Below are 12712 nucleotides of genomic sequence, written 5' to 3' on the forward strand. Positions count from 1 at the left end.
AAGGAGGAGGCTCTGTTAGGCCTGTACAGACTTCCTGCAAATAGGGATATAAAAAGTCAGTGCTTGCATATGTAGAGAGCAAGGAAACTCTTTGTACAATCAGTAAAGTCTGTCTTTCTCCCATGTTCCCCCTCATTTATCAAGATAATCCATGTAAAATATCACTACCTGAGGCTGGTTCTCATAACTGAGGGGCACAAAAAGTGCTGAGCTGTCAGACTGAAATTTTACATCTAATTTTTCAGACTTTCTAACTGAGCCATTTGTTCTTTCTTTTCAACTACTATTATTTTAAAGAATGGTACGTTATAAAAATAGAAAAAAATATATCATTTTTTCCCTGAGTGATTTTAACAGTAAATCAAATAGCCCCAGAAACCAGTTTGAAAGGTGCTGCAGGCTGCTTTGAAGGAAAACACAATCTTGATACAAATGAGGAATGTTGTTTATAAGTATTTGAATAGTTGTAAACTACCAATATTGAGTAAAATATGATCACTGTCCGTACCCTTTATGTTTCTGTGGACCGTGTTTTAGTAGCAAAACATAAGTTTACAGATGTAAATGTATCTTAAAAGCAGTACTAATTTTGGTGCACGTGCCATTTACAGACATTGGTGACTCCATGGTACAGCTGCAAGTTGGATACTTGAACCTTTTCTGAGTTGCAAAAATAATAGTGTTGAAACAAAAAAAGCTCATTTTTCTTGCACTAAGTTTTACTATTCTGTGTTTTTTTCCCGTTTGGTTGCATATTTGCTCAGTTATTGCAACATTGGAGAAAAACACCTGAAGACCAAAATGTGATTGCCGGTTAATGAAAATTAGCCATTAGGTGGCAGAATTGCTAATTGCACCTTTAATATTTCTCTCTGGACAATCTCATCAATTAAGAAAAAAAAAAAAAAAAACACATAAAATGATATGTAGTCTCTTCACTAAATATCTGAAAGCATCTCTGTATTGGCCCTATGTTATTAAGCTTTTGGTCATGAGTGTTCGAGTCAAGCAGAAAGACTGTTTGCAGCTTACTTGTGTCCATCTGTGGTAATCTGAGGAAGAAAAGAAAATGCCTAAAATGAAGCTCCCATGGCTTTGTAAGAGGGGAAGCATCAAGGGGAATGCTGACAGATACATAATTATAATGGCAGTAGTGGCTGTTGCTGTGTTAATAGCATCTGGCAGTGGAATCACTGCCATCTGTTAACACCCTGAAATTCTGAAATGGCGCATTCTTTATGTAGAGATTAACAATAATTAACGAATCTATCAGATGAAATCACCTTGATTTGATGACAGCTTTACCCTGATAATGATTACTTGCGAAATAATGGGGAGTAAAATGCCCACTTACCAGTAAAATGCCTTCTTACCACAGACTAGCTAATGCCTCTATCCAAGTACAGCATTCTGCATAGCTTATTTTTAAAGTTGTGGTGAGAGGCAATATTTAATGTGTTTCCTTCAAATAATCCGTATAAGCAGAGCTAGATTAAAAGCTAAATTTTACATATTAATTTCTACTTGCAGCAGATTAGGACTCTGAAAACACTTGCAGTTCTGCAGATGCATGGTAACTTACTCAGTGTTAATCACTGACTCATGTGCCTCAAAGACAGAGAAAATGAGTTTGAACTGAGAGAAGTGACACTTCAGCCCAGGTCCGGTCAGCCTCAAAGAGCAATCCGACTGCCTTAAACTATTTCGGGTTTGTCAGCTGGGTGTCATCGTGTTGTCTGTCAGATGTAACCTGTGGTTGATGTTGCTAAAATTCATCGCTGCCTGATGCTGCCATTAAACAACTTACTTGTGCAGGTGAATTACTTCAAAAAGTATTTTGAATTAAGCAGTGGGTTGGGCCCGGAAATATGGGGGGGATGAGGAAGTCTTTGGTAGTAACTGTGAATGTGTGAGCTAGCCCAGCCATGGCTTGTGGCTAACAAACCATCTGATTTTGCTTGAAATTAGAATCCAAACCATTAGTTTCTGATGAATCAGTGTCTCTTCAACAGCGATGGGAAAAAATATTCCATTTATTTGTATTTTGAAGAATTATTTTTGAATATCTGTTTTTGTCAAAGCCCATATTTTGGTCAACGTAATGATGTATCAGTGCTGTAAATAAGAGGTATGAGCAAAGTACTGAGCCAATTCGGGGGCTGGTTGGATTTCATTTTTCTCCTAATTCCTCTTCTGTTTACTCCTGCTGAGGAGCAGATGGAAAAGGTGACATGTTCTCTGATTAAACAGAAGAATTGTAAGAAATAAATAATTGAGGCCTGTTAATTATCAGAAGCAATAGGAGGGGAAAGAATAAACTTTGCACTCTTGAAGTCAAGTAAACCTAAATTTTATTTCTATCTCCATTTGTAAGTCTGATAATATGGTAAATAACATTCTGGGCTCCACATAGAGAAGGCAATATGTATTTTTCTTGTGTCTGTCTATTTGTTCCTAAGTGACAGAAGTTTCTATATACTGGGATTTGTGCTGATGCCAGCTACTGATAGAGCTGCGCTGACGCCAAACCACAAGTGGAGGTGTGGAAAGCTGGGTTTGTGTCACCCTGATTTATCGCAGCTCCAGACGCGGGAGCTGTAAATCAGAGCTTTCCTTGCCTTTTAATGGGAGCAATGGATTCACAGTAGTCTTTTGGTGGAGAACAAATGAGCTGGCCGAGCAGACTTGCGGATAAAGGCTGGGCTTGCCTGGTGCATGAGGCTGGAGTTCATCTGGCTCCTGGGTTTCATGTCCTCTTCCCTGTGCAACCTACTTCTCTTATTTTGCTTGACAATGAGTTCACCGTGCAGATAGAGAGTCATTCACAGCTAAAATTCAAAGATGCTTTGAAAGCAAATGGATTCATCTTCTGTTCTGCTGTGTTGACTTTTTGTCATAGGATGCTGGGAAGGCAGTGGCTGAGGGAAGCAGGGGTGCTTGGTAGGGCTGGGAAGGAAGGCTTGTTTCTCTCTCACTGTTATTTTCATGCAAGACACTTTTCTGTTTGGGAGGATTAGAAGATATCCATTGAACAGTGTTAAATATGCTGAGGTAGTTGATGTTTACATTCCTTGTAGAATTATTCATTAAAATATTAACTGCTAGACAGTCTATCTTTTTTTTTTTTTTTTAATTCAGTGATTTAGTAGCCCTCTTATAAATCATGTTGTGTCATTCAGACATTCAAAGACTAAATAAGACAAAACAAAACTGTCAAAATTACCCACAAAAGCACTAATTCTTGCTTTTACATTTCTTAAATTGTCACGGGCTTGATGCACTGAAGAAACAGAGAAGGATTTGTGTGGCGGGTGGGCTATAAAATTTAACTCAGCTCTCTTCCATCTGTACCATCAGCTTTCCCTAACACACTGTGCTGATGTGAAAAGGGCTATATCCTGCTCCAAGTCTTCTCAGACAACAGAAGCATATGCACTTTGGTTCACAGCAACTTTTGGCACAAAAGCAAGGGGTACCTTGAAATGCTGGCTCTGGACTCAACTCTTTTCCCTCCCCACCGTTTTGTTATGTTTTGTTGTGTTTTTAGTGGTTCTGGTTCTCCACAAAGGACTCGATTGTGTGCTTGTTGATAAACATGTTCTGGTGGCCTTGCTTGGGCCCCTTGTGTCCAGTTTCATGGCTGAGCCAGTAAAATCTGCCACTGGTGTTCTCCTCTTCGCTGGAACATTTAACGTGTGGTTTCTCCCATATTTAATATATGTTTTCTCCCGTACATTGTTCTCCCCGCAATGCTCGTGTCTCACCTTCATTGTGAGCAAACCTACAGGTCTGGGTGACTCTGGGGCTCTGCCTCGTTACCTTCAGGTGCTAATTAGTGGCGGTGTTCATACAGCTCTGTGAGGAGCAGCCCCCGGTGCACTTGGACTGCAGGAGGGCCATTAGCCAGCGCAGCATTCGATGGCTGCAAATCCCCCAGGGACTTGCCCCATGACCCGGGGCTGTGCAGCAGCAAGCCCCCAGCCACTGAACTGGTAACATTTAACAATTTCCCACCCAGGGTGATGGCCCCATGTTTCACAGGGTTGTAGCATCAATGGTTTTGCCTTTAATTTTGTTTTTTTTGCTGAGCTTTTCGCATTCGGTTGCACAAGTGGCTGGACCCAGCAGCATGTGATGCAGTGATGCCAAATGCCTGTCGTGCTTTGCTGCTTGATAAATACTGATGGTACCTCTACTCTGTTTTCTGTGTATTTCAGGAAAAAAGTGCCAGTTCAAATGTAAGACTTAAATCTAATAAAGAGATCCCAGGATTAGTACATCAACCCAGAGCAAAGTAAGTTCTATTTTTATTTTCAATTTAGTACAAATATGTGCAAGATTAAAGAAGTATCTGTGAAATTCCCAGTTATTGCCAAGCACAAACCAATTGGTGGTTCCAACAGCCTGAAATCCATACCCACTTTAAATAAAACAGGTAAGAACAAGAACACAGCTGGGTAGCATTGGTGCTGACATCCCTGCAGTGTCCGTCCTGTCCTTTGCACGGCCAAGATGTGCCATACAGTGTTACTTCTCAGCTTTCCATGCAACTTAAGCATAAACAAAATTATATATGCATTAATGTTCCTAAATACTAGCAGTTAAGTTCCCAGGGAAGTTTTTGCTGTCTCTTGGCTTTGGTTATCAGATGTACAGCCTCACAAACCCCTGGGATAAGTAACGGCAAACTTTTCCATTTAAAATAGTGAAGTTGTTTCTCTAAAATTAGGGTTGATGTGCAGCTGAGGGTTTATCCAGTCCCTAGCCAGAGTTCTGTGCTGTGCCATGGCTGAGATCAGTACACATCGCATATGCCATGAAATATTTAGCTCCTGGGCTAGTAGTAGCTCCTTTCTTATCTAAATCACTGTTACATTTTAATCACTAATTGGGTTGAAAATAACATTACGTGGAGCCATATATCACGTTCTTAACGAAGAGGTGATAAAGCTTTGCTGTTGAGTTTTGAACAATAGCAGAAGTGCTGTTCTTTATGCTCTGCCTTCAGGGCACTTATTAACTTTAACTTGCTGCATACCAAGTGCATTGTGTGCAGTTTCAAATCTGGAAACTTCAATAATTTCCTACTGAACTGACAGTGTAATTCAGCCTCCTTTCAAACAGAAGAAATCAGTGCTTCAGTTGTAATTGCAAAGAAGTTCACAGCAAGGAGGTGGAGGTAAAATCACCCTTCAGCAAAACTGTGTTTCATTACTGTCACCTGGTTCTTCCCAGCAGGGTCAGAGGTGCATTTAAGTGCTTTGATACTGAGGCACAGTCACCTTCCTCTGTGACTGCCAGTGTAAATCAGCCTGGGCCAAAAGAAGAGACATCCCTTTTCATGGGTCACCTTCTCTGATGCACCCAGGACAGAAGGATTGTGTGGGTTCAGGGACACCAGTCTATCCTCAGACTCCAATATTAAAAGTTCCTGTAGAAATCAGAACTGACTTTCATTCACCAAAAAGCACCTTCCTAAAAATAATAGTTTGGCAAAGGTAAATAATCCGTAACATTCCCGCAAAAACAAAGGAAGCTGCTAGGAGAATTGCAGAATGTAACATTAGGTTGTTGGGTAAAACACTCACTGTTTGCCTAAGCCTCTGCTGTTTACACAATACACTGTTGATGTGTACCAGTGGATTTCTCTTTGTGAAGTAGGTACATGTGTTTGAATTCCTAATCACAAAGTCAGCAAATATCTGGTTACCATGTGCACATTTGTTTTTTTAGGTTTATAATCTGAAAACCAGGAAAATTCGGACTGCAAAGGGGAAGGTAGCATTGTGTGGGAAAGGGCTACTTAGCTAAAAGAGCAGAAATAAACGCAGAAATGATGTTTCTTGGAGGACCCTTCTTGCAGAATGGGTGTTATTTCAAAACAAAAAGTAAACTATGTACCAAAGTAAGATTGCAAGGGCTCTTCCCATACATAGGAGGATTCAGATTTCTATATCTAGAGCCCTGGACTCAAAAAGCAACGTGTGTAAGGAGCCCATAGACCAAGGCCAAGGAGCTGGTCCTCACTCTTCGTGATGGGTGCCAATACCTGCCGGATCCTCCTTCATCCCTGCACCATGCCTTGAGCTCTCAGGCACTTGCTCATCCTCAAAAATGACTGTGCTGACATCTTTGGCAAGCTACATGATAAAGTACGTTCCAGTGAGGACTCCTGAGACATGTTAGAAACTCATGGAGTAACGGTGCCTGAAGCATAAAATGAAAGAAGTGGTATTTCATACCATTTTTATCCTGCTAGGAATCCCATGTTTTCGTAAAATGTGTTCCATCAGCCTGCCATGAAACATCTGAAAAAGCATTCACATGCCTTCTGATGTGCTTGTTAGAAAATAATGATTTCCACATTTCTATTTGGGGAAATTATTTTCTTCTGAAGGAATGCCCAAAAATTCTGCTTAGATTCAGTGGTTTTCTGTCTCGTATTCATTAACACTGTCAGTTCCCTGCTAACGTTTTTATAATTTCACACAGCTCCTCAAAACCAACACGCTGTCAGCATTTGTGTGTTGCATCTCTAAAATAGCACGTCAGTCTTACTGCCCAGCTAAACTTTTCAGAAGATCATGGCCTACCCCCAATGGGATTTCTGATGTATATGGCAGTGCAACGCTTTTTTTGCCCCCTCCATTTAATTTCCTTACAAATGATGGTTGATGTGAGTTGCGACAGTATCATCTCATTTCACTAGAAACTGGGTCTGTGCTGTTGCAAAGGGAAGAGTATGTTTCCAGTGCTCTCTCCATCTCGTGAAGTGCTGTGCTACGAGGTGGGTCCTTTCCCTCCCTGCCATACTATTCAGGTCCTGCAGGGTCTCTGCTGGGGCTAAATTCCTGCATCTTATAAATTGGATATACCAGAGTCACACCTGGGCTCATGCTGACGCTGCCTTCTATCTGCTTAGAAGTCTTTGTGTTTCAGTTGTCAGACCAAGAAGTCGCTACAGGGCAGCAGCCTTTGCCAACAGCGGTTTCTGTCCAGTGGTAATGCTTGGAGGACTGAATTCTGCAGTCTGCTGGGTTTTCTAAGTGTAGGGTTTTTTTCAACTGCTTCTGAGAATTATTTTATCACCTATGAAGTGAATGGGTCTCCAGGGCTGAGAGCTTGCCTACCCAGGGAGAGGTGGACTGCCCCTCTCTGAGTCACCCAAATGTGCAAGTGACAGGCAATCCTGCCCCATACAAGCACTTTTTCCCTATCTCAGGTGGAGGGAAATGCAGATAGCTGGAGACAAAAACTCCAACAGCCACTGAAAGGTGAATTGTTCCCTCACCTGAATCAGCAGCTTTTGGTTTTAATGCAACTTCTGAGAACTTCTCTTGTGAACTGAGCCTCTGTTTATGTCCAGCATAGGTGTATCATTGTATATGTTTATCCCAATATCAAGTGAAGTGTGAATGCTGAGCTTTGTAGGAAAGTGCAGTGAGCTGTTGGTTATCTGGGAGAAGTATTAACTCATTACAGCTGAAAGGATTGTACCAAAGGAGAGGAGTCTGAGATGGGACTTGAGCAAGGTGAACCAGCTTTTAGTGTTGAAGAAAAGCTCCAAAAGCTGTGCGTCTTTCTGACCATTTGGCAGCACGCTGTTATCACTGGCACCAGTGTCCCATCCTTCCTTTTTTCTCCTCCTTTTTCATCCTGCATTCAGTACCTGGCATTTCTCTGCAGACCCTATGTGCCAGGCTCCCCAGACTCTCTTTGCTGCATTTACAGAGGATGCTCCACCTTCACATTGCAGAAGGGATATCGTTATTTCAGGCAAGAGGCCCTTATCACCCTGTAACTTAAACAGAGCAGACACACACCAAATCCCATCTGTTCAACATCCTTATCTTTGTCTTTCTCATTCTTTCCTTTGTGTCTGACCTTCCTCTATTTTGGGATTGCAGGTCCCCCTTGGGGAAGGGTTTATTGTCTTGTGCCACCATCAGCATTTTAGAAACCACCAGAAATAGTCTTTTGCAGCCAATCACTAATGCAAAACCCCATCACTAACCCCTAAACCTCTTGATGCTGCAAAATTACATGTAATCAAAGTGAGTGATCTGCTGGGTCTGCAGGGTCACCCAGCCTGAGCTTGAAGCCATACATGGGTACTTGAAGCAAGAGCTCAGATGTAGCAGTGCTCTTGTAACAGTGTAACAGTCTTCAAGAGCAAGGCTGTAATTTAGACCTTAATTTCACATTGCAGACGTCTAATTTTGTGCTGTCGAAGCTGGTGGTCTGCAAAACCTTGTCTTGACACAAAGGGACAAGCCCAAGGAAAGGTAGCAGGCTGGTAAGTTCCTCTAATCAGCCTGACAAAGGGAATCGTTTCCTCTGGAAGCACACAGGTCCTAGTTACCATCCCAAGTCTAGCACATGTACACAGAACCAAATGCAGTAATTTTTCTGTGGGCAAACCTTAGATTAACCCAAGAAAAGAGGAGGGGGGAGGGGAAGATTAAAAAATTGTCATTGTAGACCAAAGTATAAAGTGATTTATTTTCCACAGTGGTAAAAGCTTACAGTGAGGTTCCTTGACAGTTCTGGACTACAGCAGTGTCAGCATTTTAAATTGGGAAAAGTCCTGTTGGTACTGATACTCTGCCTTTGCCTTTCAGCATGCACATCTCTGAAAGCCAACAAGAATTCTTCAGAATGCTTGATGAAAAAATTGAAAAGGTAAGGAACAATACAGTAAACATACATTTTCTTGCTTGCTGTCCCAGGCAGTGGACAGGCAGGTTTCCCAGCTCCATGGGGAGGAGAAGTGGACAGCATCCACACCCTCCAGTACTTGAAGAGACCCTGGTCTGAGACACCCCCCCCCACCACTCGTTGTTTATAAAGTTCTAAGTCTTTTAAATTAAAATCCCGGCTTCTTTATTTATCGTTAAAGAATCGTTATACCACAACACAGATGAGAAACTGAGACTTTAGGAACGAAATGGGCTATTTGGATCATGTTGCCTGTCTACAACAGAAATTTCAACTCTTGTTTACACCTTGAGCTGATGTTGTACTCTTTATGCTTCATATTTTGGAGTGGCATACATTATTTAATATGTGGTATGAAATATTTGATTCCCCAGTTTGACTGAAGTAATCTGTACTACTGAATTGTAAAGAAGGAGGGAGATTTTTACTTGGATGACTCTGAATTTCAGTCATTTTTGCCCACACTCCTGATCTTAGGAGCTGGAGTGCTACGGTGGGTGAATCCCTTCTTTGTCTCAAGCAACTAATTTGTTATGCTACTCTAATAAAAAATACTTACAAAAGTAAAAAATGAGATTAAAAAGGAAGAGTATGTGATGAGAAGTTGGGAGTTTGTATATTCCTGAGAGAAGTATATACTGGTATAAATATATATACCAGTATTTCACAGGAGAAGGATTTTGCTTAACCTGTGACATCTCTATAAATGCACTTAAAAATAGAGTTTATACATATCTGCAATAGAGCTACATCTCCTTTGAACAAATGCATTCACCCTATAAATACTTAGCTGCTTTTTCTGGACATCATCGCCTTCCATAATGTCAAACACAGAATGTCCAGTGAAATGGGTTTTCCAAAGATGTATCTTATCTACAGACCAGCCCATCTAATGACTGTATCTAATTATGAATTCAGGCTAGTTTTGTTTTCTAGTTTTGTTTCAGGGCAGTAATACCATTCATTTGCCAGCTGCCACTTTGAGAAACAGTTGACCATGTCTCCTTGCTGTTTGGATCATGCTCGCACATCCTTGCAGGTGTTCTCCAGGGCTCTTATACTGATTTATCATATAGATCCAGAGACTGTCTATTAAGATGAAATACGTAGTTTTATCCATGAAAGAGACAAGACAGCTCCTTTGAATTTCAAGCTGCTGACATCTGATGAGATTGGCAGGGGTTAATGCACAGCTGAACATGGGATCTGCTGTGTATGGGATCCTCCTGTGCCTGAGAAAATTGTCTTCATAAGAGAAGTTTGCTTTCTAATTAGTCTTTGCCAGCAATATATTGTTTTTGTAGGTATCTGCCACAAGTGCCAAAAATATCAGAAAATACTAGTTTTGTTTGATTCCTAAACAGCTTTCTGAGCCCCTTCTCTGTGGAAGTGAAGGAGCAGTGGAACAATTAAAAGAATTAAATCACTGAGCAACTCACTAATTTCAGCTGAAATAGGCAGCAGAAGGGGGGGGCTGCCCGTGGTTGACGAGGGCCCAGACCATGTTGTAATAGTAATTTGGTAACCGTGGCCATGTGTAGCACTATTCGTAACAGAGACACACTGTCAGTCGCTGACTCTGCAGGCTACCTGGAGAAACCTTACAGTCAGAGGGGAGATACCCCTCAAATTGCATTGAAAACCTGAGGGGTGCTGGGTCATTTAATAGGAATGAGTTACAACAATTGTAACATGCACAATAAGAATTATAAGGAAGATTAAAAGTGTGTTTTGGATTTAGCAAAGGGAAGCCTGGCTGAAATAAAATTTCTTTAATCCAAGTGTAAATTCTAAAGGACAAAAGCCGATATTTTAGCAACTGAAAACAAAGTGTTTATGAGTCCTGGAGGTCAAAATATCCTTAAATAAATGATCTGAAGAACTTCTCTGAGACAAAGTTCATCGCCTGTTGATACTCCACATGTACTGTTTTCCTGGCTGCATGTATTGGAATGGCAAAGCTGAATAAACTTCTGCAAACGTAGCCCAAAGGTAAAAATCAGACTGTTACACCCAGTGCATGAAGCTTCTGCCTACCAAAATTCCATGTCAAAACACCGTGAAACATTCATGGGGAGACATCTGTTAGTATCTCTGTTCGAGTGTCTATCCTTGAGAGAAGAGCGAGGACTGAACTTGCATTATGGAACTTTATGCAATTATGATAATTAAAGACATAGGATTTGTGGGGAAAAAAGAAATCCTAAAATAAAGCTTGATGCTGAATGCTCAGCTATGAATGCATTCAGCTACATTTTGGTTCTGCTTGAGTCAACTGGACTCTTTTCCGATAATCTCAGGGTCCCAGAATTTGAAAAAAAAAAAAAAAAAGAAAAAAAAAAAAAGGAAGAAGGCCTGATGAGAAAGGCAGAATTATAAAGTGGGAGGATCGGAGTAGCTGGGTAGAGTTAAGGAGCTGACAGCACAGGAAACAGGAGTTCTGGAATTCATTTAATCCCCGACAGACCACGGAGCGCTTCTTGTGGCAGTGTTCCAGTGGCATAGCAACATGCATCCAAACAGGCAATTAAAAAGCTGAATGAATAAATGGCGAGGGGCTGTGCGGCTCTGTGTTTTCAGCCAACAGACATGGTGAGGGTCTGGTGGCAAATGGTGAATGCAGCTTCTGCTTGACCAAAAGCTGGGTGTGCAAAGCATCAGGAGAGAAGAGGAGAAGGAATTAACAGGTCACCTGTGAGCAGCACCAGAGCTGGGACCTAGGGTGAAAGCTGGCTCACGTAGGAATGCTGCCAGCATCTGCCAGGAGCTGCATCAAGGCCTCCTGGGGTTTTCATGTTGTCTGAAACTCATGTTGCTGTGAGTGTAGTCATGGGCTTTACTTTCGCAGCATCTCTGCGGCGCGGCGGGGCCTTGCTCAGCACCCTGGGCTTCAGCTTCTTTCCTTCCTTGTCTGGAGCAGCATGCTCCATTGTCAGGTATTGAACCAGAGAGCAGAACAGCGGGAGGAATGGGAAGGAAGAAAAGGAAGAATTAAAATTATGAGATTCACAGTGACAGAAAGGGAGTGACTTCCTGTCCTGGTTTTGTGCAGATCTTCCAGAAATGGTTGTAGGAGTTCCGCAAACTCCATTGCCTGTTTTTCAGTTTCTCCCTACCTCTGAACTTAAGTGTCCTTGTTTCACAGACCTGAAGTACGTTATTTGTAAGTATTATTTGCTATTTGTATCTTCAGTTAGTGATTTACAAAATACCTGGCTTTTTTCCTTCCAGGGTCGTGATTATTGTTCAGAAGAGGAAGATGTCACATAGTGCCAATTCTGCCAATCAAACCAGGAATACTACTGTGTAAATAGATTACAACCCAGTTGACACCTTTTGGAAGTCTTCTAGAGCGAACAGCACTACATAACAGAAGAAGATCATTTCCACATTATATGCTCCATTCAGTTACAGTGTTTCTTAATGAACAGATGAGGAATATTGCTAAGAACTCGTAAGGAACTGTTTTTGTTGCTGCTAGTTAAAACCTGTTGCAACTTTTCACTTTCTCTGTGTCCAGATACGCAGCAAATCCTTAAAGTTAATCTGAAAGACATTGTTGATTTTATTAAGGCTTCTGGCCTGTTTTCTATCTAATAAGGTAGTGTTATACAAAGCTTCCATAAGTGAACATTCAAGCATCTGAGAACACCCTACAGCTGTCTGTCAGTCCGTGTACGGGCTGGAGTGCTTATTAATGCTGGTGATTTCAAGCTTTGGAGATGGGATGTTTTGCCATGGCAGGCCTTGTTTCTCTGCTCAGAAGAAAGCTGAGAAACTATTATCCATTAAAAGCATGTTATCACTGAAATACTGGAAGTGATACAGGAGCGGGAATTTGTATTTTAAGAGGAAAAGAGTTTCATTTAATAGGTATCTTAATCAAGGACTAAGCTTGCAGTATTGGCTTTGCTGAGCACGAATGGGAGTGTGATCACAATCATTTTGAATCTCTTTTTTTCTAAGAAAATAAACATTTTACTGTTTTTATGTA

The 12712-nt window shown here is 41.3% G+C and overlaps 1 protein-coding gene across 2 annotated transcripts in view; it reads left to right on the forward strand.

The window, feature by feature from the left end:
* The window catches only part of C8H1orf21 (chromosome 8 C1orf21 homolog), a 105590-nt gene extending 92878 nt beyond the window's left edge, over positions 1-12712 (forward strand). For both annotated transcript variants that reach the window (XM_032192158.1, XM_032192159.1), the window contains exons 4-6: positions 4218-4294; positions 8622-8682; positions 11950-12712. In XM_032192158.1, the coding sequence (XP_032048049.1) occupies positions 4218-4294; positions 8622-8682; positions 11950-11988 (177 nt within the window). In that variant the 3' untranslated portion in view covers positions 11989-12712. The remainder of the gene's footprint in view (positions 1-4217; positions 4295-8621; positions 8683-11949) is intronic.

This window comes from Aythya fuligula, chromosome 8 (assembly GCF_009819795.1).
Source record: "Aythya fuligula isolate bAytFul2 chromosome 8, bAytFul2.pri, whole genome shotgun sequence".
Lineage (NCBI taxonomy): Eukaryota > Metazoa > Chordata > Aves > Anseriformes > Anatidae > Aythya > Aythya fuligula.